General features: G+C 46.0%; 1 protein-coding gene across 5 annotated transcripts; it reads right to left on the bottom strand.

The window, feature by feature from the left end:
* Positions 1 to 6,269: 6,269 nt before the first annotated feature.
* PTHLH (parathyroid hormone like hormone) lies at positions 6,270 to 18,311 on the bottom strand. Of its 5 annotated transcripts, XM_033058321.2 has the most exons (5): positions 18,245 to 18,301; positions 18,043 to 18,139; positions 15,510 to 15,632; positions 9,695 to 10,117; positions 6,270 to 6,409 (listed from the first exon to the last, which is right to left on the bottom strand). In XM_033058321.2, the coding sequence occupies exons 3-5, from the start codon at positions 15,608 to 15,610 to the stop codon at positions 6,400 to 6,402; spliced, it is 534 nt and encodes a 177-aa protein (XP_032914212.1). In that variant the 5' UTR covers positions 15,611 to 15,632; positions 18,043 to 18,139; positions 18,245 to 18,301; the 3' UTR covers positions 6,270 to 6,399. The 5 variants fall into 5 exon arrangements, with proteins under 5 accessions (XP_032914212.1, XP_032914211.1, XP_032914213.1 ...); XM_033058320.2 differs by having other exon boundaries at positions 18,043 to 18,311; XM_033058322.1 differs by lacking the exons at positions 18,043 to 18,139; positions 18,245 to 18,301 and adding an exon at positions 16,769 to 16,835.
* Between the last annotated feature and the right edge of the window lie 1,566 nt (positions 18,312 to 19,877).

Genomic DNA, 19,877 nt, shown 5'->3' with positions numbered 1-19,877 from the left:
GCTCTGCTCCTGCTCTTGCCTTACTCTTCTCCCCTTCTCTGCAAAGTCTGTGCATTGTCTTGGTTTTGCTGTAAGTGACTGGCAGGTTCTGTATCCAACAAACACCAGATCAGCACCTGTGATCAGGGCTTTCACAACTGAGCACTTGTGCATGTAAGAAACCCTTCTGTGGTCCAGGAGATCATGCAATCCTTGCTTATTTATGGCTAAGGAATGGTGTGGGATTCATATTGGTACACTAGACTCAAACTGCCCAAGGCTGTGCAACAAGCCTGCCAACCCAAGGTGCATTTCTCAGGATATCTGGGGAGTTACAAGGAGGCTTGTCCTCCATCTCTGGTGATTTCATGTGTCCAAGTGGAATCACAATAATAAGAAGATTCCACATTATCCCCAAAGGCATGATAAACCCATTTTATCTTATGAAAAAATTATTAAGCCTATGTGCTTTCCTGGTAAATCTCTCCTGGTTGTTATTGGAACAGGAACTGGAGCGATGCGAAAGGTAGAAAGGAAAATAATCTATTTACAGACACTTCTTTCCTGCTGGCATTGGAAACTGTAGACATTTTAAAGTGGGTACAGCAAAGCCCTAAAATCTTCCCTGTTTGTCTCAGAATTCCAAAAGGAGATTGGCCTAAAAGCCTGACTGAGGAATTGGCTACCAAAGCCCCAGATCTCACGTGGATGAGCCACCAGCGCTGTGCTCCCTGCCCTGGGTGCGAGGAGCCACGGGGCAGTTCTCATGTCACACTGGGGCTGGTCTGATTGCAGACCTGAACCTCTGACAGTGCTACACAGACACTCTTCCTCTCACTGGGAAAAGGTTCCATCTTGTTGGGATCAGAGTTTAGCTGCACTCAGTGCTTGTGTGCTCCCATGGCCTTTCAGCTGGTAAAGGGTGAGAGAGGGCAAGAACAAGTTTATGCAAACAGGTAAAGTGTGAAAACTTGAGCTGGATCAGATTACACCTCCAGTCCCCCAGTGCAGTGACAAAATGGGGAAAATGAATACACAAAGGAAAACTCAGGTGACAAGGTGGGATTTTTTTGCCTTTTGTTGTGCCCTAGATTTCTGCTTGAGTGATCCAGATTTTGTAAATTGTATTTCTAATGGCAGTAATCCACACAAATCCCTCCTGCCTCTGACATGCTTGTACATGCACAGCCATGGCAAGAAAGGTGGTTCCAATACATAAGGAAGGATTTTCCTTAGTGAATATGTAGGGATTTCCTGTAAGTTCCAATGGAGAAAAAAAATAAAAACCTCTTCAAATTTTCAGAAGCTTTTCTTAAGGGAACTTGGTCCACGATATTCAGAGTGGCCTCAAACATGCTCTCTGAAGTCCAAGCCTGTGCTTTAGCACAGCAGTCAGCCTGTGAATGTGCAGAGGATGCTCACCTGCCCTGTCAGAGAGCAGAATCCAGCTGCTGCAAAAGGATGGTCCGTGGCACATGCATTGCAAACCACTCTTTTGGATCACTCACACATCTGGAAAGAAAGGCATGGAGAAGGTTAGATCATAGACATTTTCCACAGCAAATTAGTGAACATTAGCTGCAGGAAAAAATTATTTGTGAGGAGCACTGTCCAGGAAACCAATTAAAAAAGTGGACTAGAGGGAATATATATTCAGAGAACTGTGTGGGAAGCTGTGTGCATAGCTTCCACTGAAGTTGGAGTCCAGAGGGGCATCCTGGGGCATGGATGGGCCATGAGAAAATGTTTTTAAGCATTGTCACCTTTATCTGGGTGAATATGAAACCTGTCACTTATTACCTGATGACTGGGATAAGCAACCACGGGAAAAAAATTAACAAAAAACAAAATCAAATCAAACCAAGCCAAACCCAACCAAACCAAAACTAGCACCACTAAAATAACTCAACAAATCCAGTGAGGGGGAGGAGGGCAGGATGCACATCAATGCTTTACATTTCTGCCCCAAGCTTTCCACACAGCTCACAAACCTTCAGAAAAAATGGGCAAATCTGACTCCATTTTAAATATTAACTAGAATAAAGCAATGGAATGACTTTGCTGAGGAGTACCAATGCTCTCCCCATTAAAATTTGGGATAAATGCATGTGCCTCTTCCCCTGCTTGAATCTATTCTTGATCTGTTCTTGAATCTATTAGCAGAAGCGTGTGGTGGTTTCAGTAGAGGACAAAACAGACTTTTCAGTGACTTTGTTACTCATGTGACCCAACTCCTGACACTGGTGGTACCCATTTTACTTTGGGAGGTATGTTGTGGTGCTTAAAAGGTAGCTTGTGCTTCCTCTAGTAGTATCTCTTTTGTAAATAAATAAAACCCCTCAGGCTCCACAGAAACTATCACAGCACTTTTTCTCTGCAGTAAATCATGACCAAATAACAAAATGTTTCAAACTCTCAAAGGCTGTAACTAAATACAGCCAGCATTCCCCTACTTTCTGAATTACTGCAAGAAAGCCAAGTTCTCTGTGGTGGCTCAGCAGATCAAGGGCACTTACTCATAAGTGAGCACGCATGATCACTGCACTGTGGCTGCGTTGTGCTGGGATAGTGCTGTCCACAGGTTGGGGTGGGGAATGCTTCAAACCAAGCCAAGCAGTTCCTGTGCCTGAAATGCCTTCCTTGAGAGCATAGAGCCCTTCCAGAGGACAGGCATAAACTGCACTGGTTGTTTTTTGTGTGTCTTGAAGGGCTGTGTTTACAAAGGACCATGAAACAAACTCTGTGAGAGGAACTCTTCTGTTGGATGAGCTCCCCGTGCCAAGTGCACGGAGCCTGGCAAGGTCTGTGATGGAGGTCCAGCACAGGGGAGCTGCTGGGAAGAGCTGTCATCATTTGATGTCTCCTAACCACTTTTAAGTTCTGCAGTAAACACGGTGACTGCTGTAAAACCAGAGCGGCGGTGGGGTGCCAAACCTGCGTTCCCCTCGGAGGTCTTGGGCAGGAACAAAGTTTGTGACTGTGCTGGTTGGGTCTGGGAGGCAGGGCTGCTGCTCAGGGCACTCCTAAGGGAGGCCACCATCTCCTGGTGTCACACTCTGGCTGCATTTCTTTGTGATTCTGACTCGTATTTGGCCTCTCAAGCTGAAACCTTGCAAGCTGCCTTCCAGAGGATTTCAGCCAAAGTAGTGGTACCATGTTTAAATGTGAACCAAGGAAAACCAATTGCATTGCCCATAGTAAAAATTTTTTGGAATTTCTCCTGAGAAGCCCTAGCACCTCTGTGGCTCACAGAGGAAAAAATGGAAATTTGGGAGGGCATCCTCTGCATTGTGAATGCTCTTTCATCACCTTGAGGAATCTCTGGGCATGTTGTAACCCTCTGAGAAATCACACTCATTTAATGGAATCTCCTTTATCAGCAAAAGCCTTCGTTAGAGTCCAGCTCCTGTAAATGAGTGGACTTTCTGTGCACCCACCAGGAGTGCAGACTGCTATCTGAGCAGCCTGATGCTCACAGACGACAAAGGCAAAGGATGATTTTCCCCACAGCTCTTGCTTAGCCGGGAGCTTGGGAAAAGGCAGTGGGATAGGGTGGTGTGAGCAAAGTGAGGAGGAAGCTGCCCCGCTCTGTTCTGGCTCTTCTTCCTACTGGGAGGTGGGCAGAGAGCAGGAGGAAGCTGGTGGGGATGCTGAGGGGAGAGCACAACCCACCAGTGGAAAATCTGGGATGAAGGGCTTGGAGAAACACAAGACTGATGGCTGTGAGGCAGGATGGGGACAAAGGACTTGCTGAGATGAGAGACTGGTGAGGGAAGGTGCTGTGGGTGAGGTGAGGTCTGGGATTAGCTGGGAATAGGGAGAGCAAGAGGAACAGAGCTGAAAGGACGTGAATGTTAGAGTGCAGTCTTCCAGGAGTAAAACATGAAATATTGAAGTTCGAACATCATGTCTTTTCTACTCCAGCACTTGGTGTCATGGCCATCAGAAAATACCAGGATAAATCCTGATTCTTAAGTCCTGACCCCTGCAGGGGTCTTTGAGGCTAGTTAAACCTTTAGGGTAGAACTGTCTGAGAAACTGAAATCTCTGGGAGATTTTACACCCCACCACAAGAAAGGCAAAGCTAGTTTGTCTCAGAAATGGGGATCTTGAGGGTTTATTTTCCTGAAAAACTGAGAGCTCAAAAAAATCTTGCATTCATCTTTGTGGAGTCTGCAGCACCGACTTTCAAACCAGTGAAGCACAGGATCCACAGACAGGTTTTGTAAAACCTGTGCAAAAGTTTTTCAGAAAAACAGGGCTTTTGCTGAAACCCTCAACAGCTGCAGATTTTACCTACAGGAAACTAAGAAAAAAAAAATACAAACCCTTAATGGACAGTGGAAGGATACAAGGGAGACCAGAGACACTTCAAAATCAGTTTTCCTCCTTTGAGGAGGCCAGTTCTGTGGAGCCAAGGTTAAACACTTGGGTTTTTGGTTTGGTTTATGCTCTTCAGGCCCCTGTCTGCCAAGCCTCGTCCTTTCTGATGAAGATAAATTGCCTCTGCCCACCAGGGCCTTCAGTTTTAGTTCCAGCTGGGATACGCTGGTAATCCTGAGATACAAAATTGTCTTCTGAATATATTGCAGTTAACTTCAGTTGTATAAATCCAAGCATTAGCTGGATACTATAAATAGGCAGGATGTGCAAGGAGGCCAAGTCAAAAATGTGCAGAAACCCTGCCTTTTTTCCTTAGTGCTATGCTTCATCATGTATAATATTTTTCATCTGAAAAGGAAACAGCATGCACGTGCTTTGTGGCTGTTGTAATTAACTAGGCATAATGAAGCGTTGAATCTCACACTTCAGAGAAAGAGATTGGGAAGGATGGGTAGTTTTTTCTCAAGTTTTCCTGCTTTTAGTATTTTCTTGGAGGTAGTTTTCTGCAAGATTGGGTAGGGAGCAGAAATACATCTGGTTTATATTACATGATGGCTGTACTTTGGCAATGGAAAAAGATGGCACTTAAAAAAAAGGAAAGAAGAATAAAAAAGAAAAGTTTGGCAACTACAGAAGAGAGCAACAATTACAAGAACTATCTTAAAATTCCCAGGATTTGCAATTTATTTTTCCATGCTTGCATTTTTCTGATGTTGCTGGTGTTAAAGGAGTGGGACAGAGGAAATTCAGTTTGACTTTGCAAAGTTCAGATATCTCTGTGGAGCAATCCCCTTTATTCAGGTTGCCCCCATAGCAGCTGCTGATTTGCGCACGGAAGGGATAAGAAGCAAGAAAAAGTGATAGAACATAATTTTTTTTCTCATGTTTTCTTCAGTCAGTGGACACGAAATCTTGAAGAGGGTCGCTCTCTTAGCAGGTCTCATCTATGGAGATGAGGCAGAAGCAGGATTAGTGCAGATGGTTTTGGACACAGAGCCCTGTGATGCGAGAGGGGAAAATTTATTGCAGCAATGCAAGAAGAGCTCCTGGTGATGTGTCCCTGGTGCAGCTGGCAGCTTTTCTTCCCTTTGGATATTCACCCAGGGAAAAGCACAAAGAAGTGAGGGTCTGCCCAAGCTGTGGCCCCTTGGGTGTTGGGGCAGAGGTGTGGGGAGCCCAGACAGTGCTCAGAGCCTGGGTGTGAGCTGGGACTGGAGCAGCCCCAGGAGCTCAGAAAGCGATGCCTCCCCTGGGGCTGCTTCTCACACTCCCAGTTTGGAGTGCAGGGGTTCCTGGGGCCTGGGGAGGTTGGGAATCTGCTCTGGGACCTTTTTATACCCCCACGTTGTTCAGCAACTGAACTAACTTGAAATAGAACACTGGAACAAAAATACGTTCCGAGTGATTTTTAAGTAAAAGCTAATGTGAAAATGTGGAAGTTTAGACCAATGTAAACACATCACATTTAAAACAATTTTCAAATGCAGTAAATAAAAAGAAATTGTTCCTGCTCTTGAAATTCCTAAAGTACACATTTTTCCTTCTGAGTCATGATTTAGTTAGATTATATTTTATTAGACATTCTTTACAAATTTTAAAATACTGCTATTATACATGCACAAAGGAAAATCAGTTTGAACAATTGTATGTAGGCATTCATTGAAATCAACCACAAAACAGGAACATCTTATGTCAGTTATCAATGTACTCAATATGTATATCTAAAGTGCATTATGTTACAAAAAATATAGAAAGTCAGCAGCACCAAGATACGTTCACAAAATAAATACACCAGTCAACAAAATAAATTATGGTAAATGTGACAATAATTGTCTTAGCCTTAGCCAAAAAAAAAAAAAAAAAAAAAAAAGGAAAATTCACAATAACCAAATGTGCAGTTTCAGAGAGCAATGGGGGGAAAAGGTTTTATTCTGAGCATTTACAATATTTACAGGTAATAAATATTTTAATACTTCCCATATGTTCACTATTACAGAATACTGCAATATGTCTTCCAAATATCTCTTGCTGAAAATGTCAGCGCCTCCTGTAAAGAAAAGAAAGGACAGGAAAAAGTAGAAAAGTTAATTAATTTTCACTTCAAATGTGTGGACATAGAATCAATAGCAAGAGTGCTACAGACTATAACAGGTGTGCCTTGCCATTTGCAATAGCAGGGCCTGTTTGACCATGTCAGTTTTAGACATTAATTCAAGATCTCTGTTATGTTTTTCTCAATGCAAGAAGTGTGATGACCTGCAGTTTGTCACACACTGAGGCCTCAGAGGAGTGGAAAGGGGTTTGTTTTTATTTAGAGCATTATGCAAGAAGATTCCTGAGTGCTACAGGCAGAAGAATTGTATCACCCTATGATAAAAATGTCAAGTGCTGGAAAAAAAAAATACAGTTTTGAAGATATGGGAAAGGAAGTCCTCGTTAATGCTGTGGCAATGCTGTGTTAACTGCTGGGGTGTGATGCCATGTTCTGATTAAAACACTGCCATGGGGCTTGTTTGGTCTCCTTCACTCTGGGAGCCAGAGAGCTTGAAAGGAAGCAACCATCCCATCCTGTTATCCTCCAGCTCCTGGTGCATTCAGCCCAGCTGAAGCAATCAGCTGCACCCAGTCCTGAGATCTGGGAGTTTTCTTAGGGATGCTGCAGTCTGGTGTGAGTTCTCTCCCCATGAGAACAAAGAAGAGCCTGCTCCCACCCTGCCAGAATATTCCTTGTACTGCAACATGAAGTTGCTCAGAAGTGCTGCAGAAAATGCTGAAGGATTGGGCTTTTTTCCCCTTCTGTCCCAGTTAACAGAACATTTTTTTTAGTGGGTCTGTGGGGAATACCTAAGGGTGGAATGTGGATGGAATATAGGATGGAGTGGGATTCTCTCTGCGGCAGGACTGATCACCAGAGCTGGGGATAACATTCCATGTGGCAAAAGAGTGTGGGTGTGAGGCACAACAAAACTGAGATCCTGGAAAGTTTTAAAGGATTTTCTTAACATGCACATTGAAAGGGAGGCTATATCTATCATCAGGAAGTTTACTAATTCAAAACTTTTTTTAAGAAATTAAGTAAGAGCACCTTAATTGAATTAAAATAGGAGTATAGCTGGAATGTCCATGAGAAATAACTTTTAAAGTGCCTGGAATGGAAATGGTAGCTCCTTAATGAAGCTCCTTAATAATTAGCTAGCAACAATATTAGGGTCCATTTCAGGGCATATTCCAACAGGTATAACAATGGCACATAATTCACACAGTATGGCTGTGTGTGTGTGTCTGCACTACTCAGGCCTATTTCTAAGAGGGTGATATTTTCAATTTAGCCTGGATTCTAGGCTTGGTTTTAACATTTCAGATAAGCCACATCTTGACAGTGGGCTTTGTACTAATGATAATTTGCAAGCTGTGTTCTGTGATTTAGCCTATGTTTTGCAAGATTGGCCTCTTCCATGAGGTACTCCTGTTAGTTAGTCAAAAGATCCAGAGATTATATTATTGTTGTCCATTTTTTTCTGACCTAAACCCAAAATTTTGTTTTCAAGACTGGTCAGAGAGAATTGGTATGAAGGTTTTAATCCGGGGTGTTCAGCAGAAAAGAAGCACAGAGATACAGTGAAAATCATGCTTAGAGTTTGCATCTTCTGCCAGCACCCTGAGATAACTAAAAACTCATACTAAGAAGTATGAAGCTTTCAGGGTTAAACCAACATGATCTCTGTACTTGTGAAGGAAGAATTCCCTTTTTCTTTTTTAATGAATTCTCCATATTTAATCATCTCCAATTATTTATCTAAGATACAGGTTCTTTTCAGGAATCTGTGAGAAATGCTGTGTTTGGATGTTGGACTCCACACTAAAGCCTTCAGCCATCCAGACACACTTCAAACAGAAAAGCTTAACTGGGAAAATCAATAGGGTTGTACCTGCAGCTCTTTTATATATCCCATTAGATGGCCACCAATGACAGCGCAGCAAGAAAAAGAACTAACTGTTGAAATTCCCTAGGATGTTTTTCCCCTACATTCTGGATTTCTTTGTGCTCAAGACAGGGGTTATTTACTGGCCAACACAATCCCTTGACATCTGTTGAAATCTCAGGCACCTCCTGAGCGGAATCCTGAAGTTTGTCTTTCCTAAGGGGAAAGTGTCCCTTACTTCCCTGCTACCTGCTACAGCCATGCCCACCGGTTTATGGCCTGGGACACCCTGGTTTATGATCTGGGACACCCTGGTTTATGATCTAGGACATCCTGGTCTATGGTCTGAGTGCCCAGCCCCAGGTGCTGGTACCTCCTGTAGCTGCCAGCATGAGCTGAGGTGATGGAGCACATTGCAAATTGTGCCCTGTAAAGCTTAACCCCAGGCTGGATTTTAGTAAATCCCACAGCTGGTGTCTCTTTCCAAGGGATTTACTGCAAGCAAGTGGCACTTCTCTTGTGTCTCTGTTCTGCCAAGGTGAGGAGGAGGAGGAGAGAGAAGGGCAGGGTTTTGCTGGTGAAATGCAAACTTTCAAGGAGAGCTGAAGAGTGGAATCCTTGGCTTTGCCTGCAAGTGTGCAGAGGTGGCTGCAAGGGGGTGAATCACTTGGGACACCTGCCCTAAAAACCCTTCACTGTCATGCATGAGGGAAGCAGGTCCCTCTCCAAGAGCGATGCTAAACATTTTTAAGCAGGAGCATAATTGTTTCACAAGCTGGCAAAAAGGATGCAGCTGAATTAAAAAGTCCTAATGGCAGTGAAAATTTTATGGTGAAAGGCTGGTCTGCATTGTTTGCAGATATTACTGAGAGAGAATTTTTCTGTGTTCTCCCCTAAGGTTAAGCAGTAAAATAAAAAACTGTAAAGCAAGGGTAGGAAAGTTGCCAAAAAGTGGAGGTGTTGAGAGGAAGGAAAGAGAACTTTGCCATTTTATAGATGCAAAACCTTGAATGAAAGTCGAAGCTTTCAATCTGCTGAGGCCCAAGTGTGGGACCAAGATACAGTGTGAGATACACTACAGTTGAAGCAGGAAAGGAAATTTTAGTGGCTGTGATGTGCTTCTTGTTTGGAGAAATACCTTCACTTGCTACTCAGCTTCAGGAAGCAGATTTTGGCAATAAGATGTTTATGTGAATTGTGTCTCATAGGAATGAAAAGGTCTGTCCCCAGTGCAAAGTGGAAGGGGCACTTACCTGCAGAGAGCCCCTTGAGACTGTGCTTGAAAAGCCAGTCTCAAAAGATCTGCTTTTACTCCCAATTTGAGCAAGGCTTGTCCTCTCCCACCAAGGGAGAGCAATTTCAGTAAATACATGGCACAGTCCCCTAAAGGATACAGCAGAATTAATTACCTTAAAGTGTGATTATGTGTAGTAACAGAGATGTCCAAGAGTGGGCTCTCGGTCACGATGTCTCCGTACATGCCAGAATTTAGCCAAGCTGAGCGGGTTCGCCTCTTTTTCTTCTCTTGCTCCTTACGTTTTCCAGGCTTCGCTTTCTTTTTCTTCCCTGACACCTTCAGGGGCTGCTCCTTGTAGGTCTGTGATTTGTTTGTCTCCTGAGTCAGGTATCTGCCCTCATCCTCACTGCCAAACCGGACAGGGTAGTTCTTGGTGTTGGTGGCAGGTTTAGGGTTGGGTGACACCTCGGACGTTGCACGGATCTCTGCAGTGTTGACGCCTTCGATTAAATTTTGAAGGAATATTCTTCTTCGTAAGTCTTGGATTGACTTGCCCTTGTCATGCAATAGCTGGTGCTCTGATACAGCCCGTTTGCTAAAGGAAGAGAAGAGAGGAGAGGAAAAAAAGAGTTTAGGATTTGGTTATTGCCCAGTGCTTGGCAAAGCTCCTCTCTCCTCTGGCTGTGGTGGCCACAGTGATCATGTAGCGGGCTTGGAGGCATCCAGTGAAGTCAGACTGCTGGAGCAAGCCCTGCTTCTTCCTCAGAGTAGCTACTGTCAGCAGAGAAAGGCAAGACCTAAGCGGGTGGTAATTCTCAGCTGACTGATCACACACCACTGGACCTGGAGCTGGATTAGTCACTGCTCTGTTCTAGGAAAGCATCATGACTTTTAACATATCGCACTTGAGGCAGTGAAAGCAGGAAGGCAGTTGTCAGAGACAGGAAAAGTAAAGGGTCAGATAAATGCAGCAGGAGAGGGAAACCCAGCGCTTGGAGCCGGAAGCAGTGTTTATACAGTATCATTCTAGTGATTTCCTTCTGCTCAGTCATGTACTTCAAAAACATAAACAAGCACACAAAAGTGCGTTTTACTCCTACATACTAGTGCAATTGCAGGAGCGTAAGGGAAAAATATTTGAATTTGGTGCCTAAAACACAGGCACTTCAGTCCATAATGAGCTATCCAAGGAGGCAGCCTGAGCATCAGCAGAGATGAGCCTCAGCCACCCCTGTGGATTTACTGCTTGGTCACTCGTGTCTAATTGTGGTTTTAGATGCCTTCCTAGCATTGCTTTAAGTGTGAACTTTCAGGGCCAAATTTCTTGTCTGCTATGCTGTTTGATTTTATGCTAACCCTCTTCTCTGGATCTTCATCAAGAGCATCCTGATTTGTTAGAGTGGTTTTTCTAGAGTTCATCCTGACCTTTTAGTACACTGAGCTCTGTCTTGTTTTCGAGGAACTGGGAGATGAGCAGCTATGTGTATTCTAGAGATGTTGTACTGGCAAGGAATGTATTAAACATCTGAGGAAAGAAGATACAAATGGCACCTGGGTAATAAATAACCAGAGAAAATGTGAGAAAACACATGCCTTTTTCTTGAAGTGGAATAGATGCACAGCTGTGCTGTGAACCACAGACAGAGCACAAACTGGGGATTTTAGCTACATTCCCATGAATTCAATAATACAGTTTACCCTTCCAATTGCTCTACTCCAGCATGCAGAGTTTGGCTGGGGGATCTCTCCTCCTACTTCAGGGTATGGCATGTGACTGGATTCTCACTGGCCAAAGAAATCCCATTCACTGCCTCTCCTGCCTTATAATCATTTGGTCAATTGTCTGGATAAGAAGTAGTTTCTGCATCTGGGTGAACTGGAAGACACATCACTGCCATGAATATTCCTTCCTTCCATCCTATCCCTCTTTTTCCTGCTACGTTACCAGATTTGAAAATGCTAAATATTGGGAGTGTTCTGCAGGTTCTCTTTCTCAGTCCTCACAGCCAAACTCTTTAGGTTTATGACTTGATGAACAGTAGAGCTATTGGAAGTTGGCAATTTCAAGTAGCTCTGGTTTAAGAGCATCCCCTTCAATTTCTGTCTTTGTAGGCACTTTTTGAGTATTGGGTTCAAGTGATGGATTTCAGTGATAATATATCTCTATTGCTCAGTGTGAAATTCAAACAGCATCTTTCCCCCATTCCACAATGAGACTGGAAGATGACTGTCAAAATCTTGCTCAAAATCAGCTCTGCATATACAGAGGTCTGTGATCAAATACTGTCTGTGTTTTAAGTGTCCCAAAATCAGTTTTGGATGGCTTCAGCCTTTAGGGTAAGCATTTTATGTCCCTCTACTAAACGGCCCTAAGCAAAAATGCAATGTGATAATGCTAAGCTGATCCCATATTGTGCCTTTCTCTTCAGTGCAGCTGTGACCATTAACACAAGCTCGTGATCTCCCTCAGAAGATTTTTTTTGAACAAGAGTCATCTCCAACACCCTTCTCATGAGGGTCAGTCTGATTGGCAAGTAGGCAAATAAAACCAGCACCCCAGGCTCCCCTGTGCTGCCTGTCAGGCTGTCCAGTGTGACTCAGGTTGCATTCCAAGCTCCAGTACTCTATTTTCTCAGAAATTTGCACGAGAAATGCAGTTCTGCTTTCACTCTTCTAGTTCATAGAAAGTGCTTGAAATCTCCATGCTTTAGGGAGACTCAGCCAGTGTCTCAAGTGATGAGCAAAGCTTTCCTACTGCCTCTAGTGAACTTCCAAGGATAATTTCTTCTATCACAGACAAGCCAAAGCTGCCTTAATCCTCTAATGTGTATTTGGTCAACTTCCCCACTGTGACAAAATCTTGACTCTGCAAAGCCTGTTATTAAAGTCCTCTTGATTGAAAGCCTATTCCATTTTACAGAACTGAAACCTAAACATTTGGTTCCAGTACATACAAGGCACTCAGAGAGCATTACAAGATCTACATCTTGAGTGAGTATGCATTTCCAAAATAATGCAGGGATTGACGTGTGAGGGGTTGGTGTGCCAAAGAGGGTGGGTTTCTCTTTAAATGTCTGTATGATATTTAGCATCAAGTCTGGCCCCAAATAACATTCTGCTATTCCAGATGATTGTATAACATTATGTAGTGTTACATTTCACATGACTTTTATTACTCAGCCAGACTTAAGGATTACATTTTGCCTACCAGCTTCCTTTGTGTGCTCTAGATCAAAAAACCTCCTTGAAACAAAGATGTGGTAGATACATATCTCTTTGACCTTCTGCCTCCTTCTGCTTCAGTTATTCAAACACCTCCTATGTTTGTAAATCATGGAGAAAGGCTTGCCCAAGAAGACTGATGTAAGAAGTACTTCATAATGGAGATATCAACAATATCTCACCCACACACTGAGAGCAGGAAGGCAGTGGGAACTGGAATGATTGCATTCACATATTGGCCACAATATGGAAAAAAATATTAGGCTGTTAGGGTTAAGATGACCCACTAGAGGTCCCTTCCATCCTTCTATAAAACACACCTCTCATCCAAGGAAAAGGATCCGGCACCCAAACCAAGAGCAGTAAACGCTAAACTTACATGTGGCAGACACTTTTGAGAGAAGGATGTTGATGGTTTGTACTTGACCAGAGCATCCAAACTAATTACTGGGTCCAAGTACACTGTGTACATATGAGACTGAGTGTCTCATCATGGGGAGAGCAGCAGAAACCCATGACTTGAGACTATTCACATACTTCTAGATAAGCTACTCTTTCCAGGCACATTCCTCCTCCTTTTTTTTTTTCCTTGAGGTATCTAGCATTTCTAAAAGGCAACATTCTTCAAGCTACCACTTTTTATCTCAGAAAGCTGCTCTTATTTAGCTGTTATTATCCTTGACTGCTCATGTTGGGTCTGATCCTAAATTCAGCAAAATAACTGAGGAGGATTCAGTCAGCTCTGGATTTTGCAAGACTGAGTGCCCTTGCCACTGACTCCAAAAGGAGGAAAATCTGCTCAACCTATCTCAGGCTTAGGAAAAATATTTTGAGCACATCTAGGGACATGATGCTGCAATGTCTGGACATGATGATAAAAAATATGTAATTTCATTTTGAGGCATTACTGGGTTTCTCAGAAGTTCTTCAGCAGCTAAAGCACTCCTATAACGAATAACATGTCTGGAAATCTTTTCTTGGGAAAATTTGCTATTGCTTTCCATGGGAGATTTGCTTCAGCAAAGTCTGTAGAACCATGCCTATGTAATTTTGATTATTTTTGCATGTCTATAATAATGTACTTCAGTATTTTCATCCATTACTGGTTTAAGCTTTTGACTGAGAAAAAAAAAAAAGTCTTGAAGCCTAAGTGAGTTATTAACCATTAACTCCAGGAATGGCTTGTGGTGATATTAAAACAGGACACATGTTTGAGTGTGGTGTCTGTGTTTGTGCTGTGCCCACAAACAAAACTACGTGAATGCCACTAACTGACAGCTGACTGGTTTCTTGTGTGTGCTTTACATGCCAGAGCAGAGAGAGAGCTGAGAAATGCGTTTTCACTGGTTAGCTTACACTTTCCTTCCCCCCTGTCAGGACAGAATGGGGATGTTGGAAAGACCTCTAATCCCAACCTTTAAAAACAAGTGTTAGAACTATGCTAACTTCAAAAAGAGAAAGAGTATTTCTCTGCAAATCTAATTTTTTTTTAACAACCAAATTTGGCTTAGATCCAATTCAGAGTTTCCTAGCCAAGAAAATAACAGCATCTAACTGCACTTCAATTATTTTCTTTTTTTACTTATTTTTGAAACTGAAGTTTGACTCCTCTATATAATATGGTCCCAAAAGAAAGAAAGAGCCCAAGATCAGCTTTCAGGAGTACAAAACACTTAAACGTTAATGGGCTGAGAATAATACACTGTAACATTATCAGCAATAACATGTTCTACACAATTTGCTGTAGGAGATTTGTAATAGCTCTCTGCCTGGTGCCAAACTTTAGGTGTGTCTGAAGTCACTTCACCTGGGGTATAGAAATTTTTTTCTTTGGGGTGTTTGGAGTTTTTATTATTATTATTATTCTGTATGTTGCTTTAATGGCAGAGGAAGACCTATTTGGAGATCTTGTCCTTAGGTATGTAATAAAACATTTAAAAGGAAACCCTTCTGAAATTGTTTGCTGTGTCATGTTGCCCTGTAAGTTGTGATCAGATTTTCCAACACTCTTTCTCCAACTTGGTTTCCTTTGGAACTGAATAACAATACAGCCCTCCCCAGTATGACTGAGGTGTTTCTTCCTTAGAAAATCTGATGCAAGTCCGGAGAAAGCCAGCGAGTTAGATGTGTGAGACAGCTGCTCCTGCATCAGTGCAGAGGCTTCTCCTGCACTTTGTGTATGGCTATTAGTATAAGCCAGGCTGATTATTTTGGAAGAAGCAAAAAGGTCATTTCCTGAACAGACTGTCTTAAGTTACACTATCATTTATCAAAAAATATGCCTCTGCCTCTAAGTAAGACACTGGACTCCCTTTGGATTTTTTTTTTCCCTGAAGTGGCAGAAATCCAAAGAAATTGTTCAGTACTTCAGTGTCATGATGGCCCTCGCTTCTGCGTGTTTCCCTTACCCTTATCAATATTGGCTCCACGCCAGAGCCGAGGAAGTGTCTGAGTTAGTAACACTCAGCATTTGGCTAAACCGAGATGCTCCCCGCGAGGGTCCCGGGCAGCTGCCCAACAATCACCCGGCTGCGTGGGGAGAGAAGCCCCAAAGCTTTGTAAGGTCAGAGAGCTGCAAAGCGCCCTTTCCCTGCCCCACATGCCTCTTCCCGGCTCCCAGGCAGCTCGGGGAGCACCTGGGGCAGGTAACCCGGAGCGGCCCCGTGCAGAGCCGGCAGCGCTCCCTCCCTCCCTCCCTCCCCAGCGCCCCGCCGCCGCAGCGAGGGGGAATAAAGGCAAAGGAAAAGAGAAAAAGAGAAACTCACAGTCTGCGGCTGATCCCCTCTACTGATCTCCCGTAGGAGGGCACGGAGTAACTCAGCAGGAACACTGCGAAACTCCACTGCTGGAAGAGTTTAGCGAACATTGTCTCCTCCGGGGCTCAGAACCTGCAAGGAAAGGGAGGTCAGTCCCGAGGGACGGATGCGCCAGCTCCTCCTGGAGTCCCCGCTTCGGCTCTACCAGCTCCGAGGCTCTGGAGGAAAAACAAACTTTCTGAGCTCTCGGCTCACTCCTTCCAAACTTCGCTCTGTCTCTCTCCCTTCCTTGCTGTCTGCCTCTCCCTCCCTCCCTCTTTCCCTCCCTCCCTCCCTCTCTCTGTCTCTCGCTGCCCGCAGGCGAGATCTCTCTCGGTGTTGGTTCAAAAAGCATCTAGCTCTCGTTTCAACAGGGTTACAGCGGGGTCCAGAGTGTTCCCTGAGCCCTGTTTAGCTCTAGTCCGCTAAGCCACTCTCTCAGGGCTTTATGTTACAGCAGAAGCCCTCTTTGCAGATAAGGAAAGATTCCCAAAAGTCAGCTCATCTGCTCGCTTCTCTGTAAACACACGCGCGGACACACAGACACACGCACAGGCTGAGGCGGAGGGGGGATGCATCTGCACATCTGTCCCTCAGTATACCTCTGCAAAAAAAAGGGCCAGGTTCACGTCTCCAGCTGCAGGAAAGTTCTGGTCCCCAGCAGCGACCAGGAGAGAGACAAGCGGTGACAAGGAGAGACAAGCAAAGGTCGCTGCCTATCTGGAGAGCCCGAGAGGTCTGGGAGGAGCGGTAGCCCCGGGAGGCTCAGGGGCTGGGAAGCATGCTTGGCTCGGCAGGTTGGACTGGGCTGCAGCCTGCGATGTTCACACGCTCCCGAGCAGCCTCTGGGAGACCTGCGGGAGGACGGAGCCTTTTGCAAAGAGATGGCGCCCTAGGAACATGTGCGGAGAGAGCGAGAGTCCGGGCGGGATGCCCCCAGCCAAAACGGAGACTGGGAATCGGCGCTTCCCGGGCCCGCAATAAAAAGGAGCGAAGAAAGGGAAACACCCGGCAGCACACGCACTCCGCGGACCCCAAGGGCTGCGGCCAAGCTCTCCGCATCTTCTGCAGCCGCGCTCCTCTCGCTCACTTCCCAGCTCTCCCTTTTTGTGTGTACCCCCGGGCCAGCGCCTCCCCTGCCGCGGGGATTCCTCCCATCGGTGGGAGCGCTTTTTAACTCCAGCCCCAAAGCGCTGCCCGGGACTGCTGCCGCCTTTCCTTGCACCTACCGTGGCTGGTCGCCGTTCCCCTATTAGCCGGAGGGTCGGCTCCTAATGATGCTAATTGTACGCTAGTGAAGGGAGGGGGGAGCCAAGGGGGAGGGCTGGGGGAAGGACTCGCGCTCTATGAACACAGGCGCTCCTGGCCAAAAAAGTAAACTAGTGGAAAGTTTTCTCCTCCTCTCCCTTTTTCGCCTTCCACTTCGCCCTCCTTCAGCCTGGCCAGGGCGCTGCAAACCGCGGGGTCAGGTTGCGCTCCCGAGCAGCGCCGGGAGCTGCGGGGACAGCGGTGGCCGGTCAGTCCTGGTCAGTCCTGGTCAGTCCTGGTCATCCTGGTCAGCCCCAAACCCCGCCGGACACCGACGGCCGGCAGCCCCGCATCCCCCGACGGAGACACCAAACTTTTCTATCCCGGGATAACACTGGTGTAAATCCCGAAGATGCCGCAGCCCGCCCCTCTCCGCAGCCTGCTGGCACAAAACGATGGCAGGGGACACCGGGGACAGCTGTCCCGGAGGGAATGCCCTGCACGCCCATCTCCTCAGGCTGGGCCGTGCCAGCGCACACCTGGGGACACCGGCTCCTCCCGGCAGCATCCCGGCAGCCCGAGCCCCTCTGGCCGAGCCCCCGGGGCCGCGGCGGGGCACGGGGGCCGCTGGTTGTGCCGCTGACAGCCTGATTTACAGGGAATGCTTTCCCAACGCCCTCACAAGCCGCAACAAAACACTGAGGCGTGCCGGCGGAGCGCTCCTTCTCATCCTGCCCCCGAACTCAAGCAGGCTCTCCGGAGAAGGCTGAGGTGCAAAGCAAAGCGTTTTTCTACCTGCAGGTTATTTTAAGTTAAAAGGCGTTTGCTGCCGCGGTTTAAAAGCCCAGAATCCACACCACACAGGCAAATAAAACCGACAGCATGAGAGCTGAAATAGAAATCATGCTGAAAACATTAAGTCGTTTATGCTGTAAATAAATTCCCTGAACACCTGGTAGGCTATAAATTAAAATGTATAGGTAATAGGCGTCTTTGATTTACACTCCCCTTTCGACTAATTAAAAATAATTGTGAGATCCCCTGAAAATAACCACACACGCTCATAGGTGTATTGCTCATTTTAAAAGCAAAACGTCCATCAAATAGTTTTAGATTTTCCTCTCCCCCAGAAATTAATTTTTAAAAAAAATACACCAAAAACCAATACACACCACCCCTTACAGACTCAGAAAAAAGAATAAATAGCCTCTATAAACTCAGAATCCTGAAGTTTCTTCAGAATTTATCACTTCACCTTTTCCTTGAGTTACAGCTGTCTGTGCTTCTCAGAAATCACCCTGGCCAGCAGTGGTTGCTCTTCTCAGCAATCGCTTCCAAAACTATGCTCTATGCTTAAGAAGAAGGGGGAAAAAGAAAAAAATAAAATAAAAAGAAGTTAAATGACTAATTAAAACAAACAAACAAAAAAGGCAATATTTTTCGAAAATCCAGCCTACAGAGCTTTGATTCTGCCTGTAAGAGATTAGGACTAAATAAAGGGTGTTAAAAGCAGGTGCTTTTCTCCCTTGCTGCTCTTTTTATTATGAAGAACAGAAGCTTCCCCCAATATATATAGTGAGGGAGACCCCTCTCCATTGCTTTTATTGAAAAGATCAAGCTTGTGACATCACTAACCACCTTCCTATGGCTGAGTTTGCCTCTTCTCTGCCTCAGTGGGCTTGGGAAAAAAAAAAAAAAAAAAAAAAAAAAGGAGGGAAGAGAAAAAAAATAACACAACCCAACTATGGCTGTGCTAATACGACAGGAACTGAGCAATGCCAAAGGCTTTTAGGAGACTCACTATCACTCTGCTCCCCTCCCCCCCGAGGGCTGTCATCTGCTACCACCGGCGCAGCGCTTTGTCACCTGCCAGGTACACAAATGAGGGAACTCACGTACCCGTGAGCAAACTCCTGGTCCCAAGCCTCACCGCAAGCCTGAGCCCACCTCCGTGGTGGGATGGGGAGAAAAGACCCCTCACTTGGGGTTTAAACCTTCCCTTCCCCGCAGGATGCCGCGGGAGATGCTCTCCCGGGAGGGACCCGCCGCCACCTGCAGCATCCCTGCCCTCCGGCCCGGCCAGCTCCCGGTGTCCCCGGGCTCGGAGCGGGGACAAGGGATGAGACTGGACTAGAGGAGCTTTAGGCGCGGTTCCAACCCCCGCACCTGCGCCGAACATCGCTCCGCTCACGGAGCGCCCGGCGCAGGGTCTGGGAGAGGGGAAATCCCCAAAGCTCGGTGGGGCTTCCACCTGCCGGGGCCTCGGTGGCCGCAGGGCTCCCGGCCAAGGCCAGCAGCTTGCGGCCGCCGCCTGCGGCCGGTGCTCCGGCCGGGATGCACGGAGGGAACCGCTCGTTTTGTGCGACCTGGGAAAGGCTTCAGCCGCGGAGAGGTGAGGCAAAACCCCGTGTTTGCCCCTCTGGCCAAGCCCTCTCTGCCGCCACAAGGTAAAACTTATCATTTTAGCCTTTCTGACTCCACTTTCTCCCGTCTTCCCGCCTCAAAGACAATGAGATTTTGGAGGGATGCCGCGCTTGGCTTCTGCCTCCTTTTTCCATACGTATAAACAGGCATAAATCAGCTTTCCTACGAGGAAGTTGACCTGGGAGCTTGGCTAGAAAGATAAGTCCCTGTTCCAGGTTTGGCACGTAATTCCCGAGCGGGGAATAGGGCCAGGGACCGCGGGGTGGTGTGTGACCGGGCTCTCCCCAGAAGCCGCTCAGGAGAGAAAACAAAAACCAGCAAGGGGGACAGGTTCAGCTCTTTGGGGAGGAGCTGTCCTTGCAGCCTCTGGGAGGCAGAGGAAAATTGTAACTAAACCCCCGCCCGGCGCTCGGAGACGGGATAAATCCTCAGCTCCGCAAACTTCCCATCCTTCACCTCTGTGGAGTTCCGCCTCTCCCTCCTCCCTCTTGTTTTATTCACAATAAAGCATTTTCGTCATTTCCCCTCCCGGATTTCTATAACCTCAGTTGCACTCGACCAGGGCTTCGGTTCAGACGGGGAGTTTAACCTCCCCAGTCTTCCCAGGGTGGAAAAAATGGTGTTCAGCAGAAAAACACAGGCGTGCTGACTGCTGGAGAGTCTGGC

This window comes from Catharus ustulatus, chromosome 4, assembly GCF_009819885.2.
Source record: "Catharus ustulatus isolate bCatUst1 chromosome 4, bCatUst1.pri.v2, whole genome shotgun sequence".
Taxonomy (NCBI): domain Eukaryota; kingdom Metazoa; phylum Chordata; class Aves; order Passeriformes; family Turdidae; genus Catharus; species Catharus ustulatus.
Note: the sequence above shows the minus strand (reverse complement) of the source record. Positions and strands in the feature narration are given on the sequence as shown.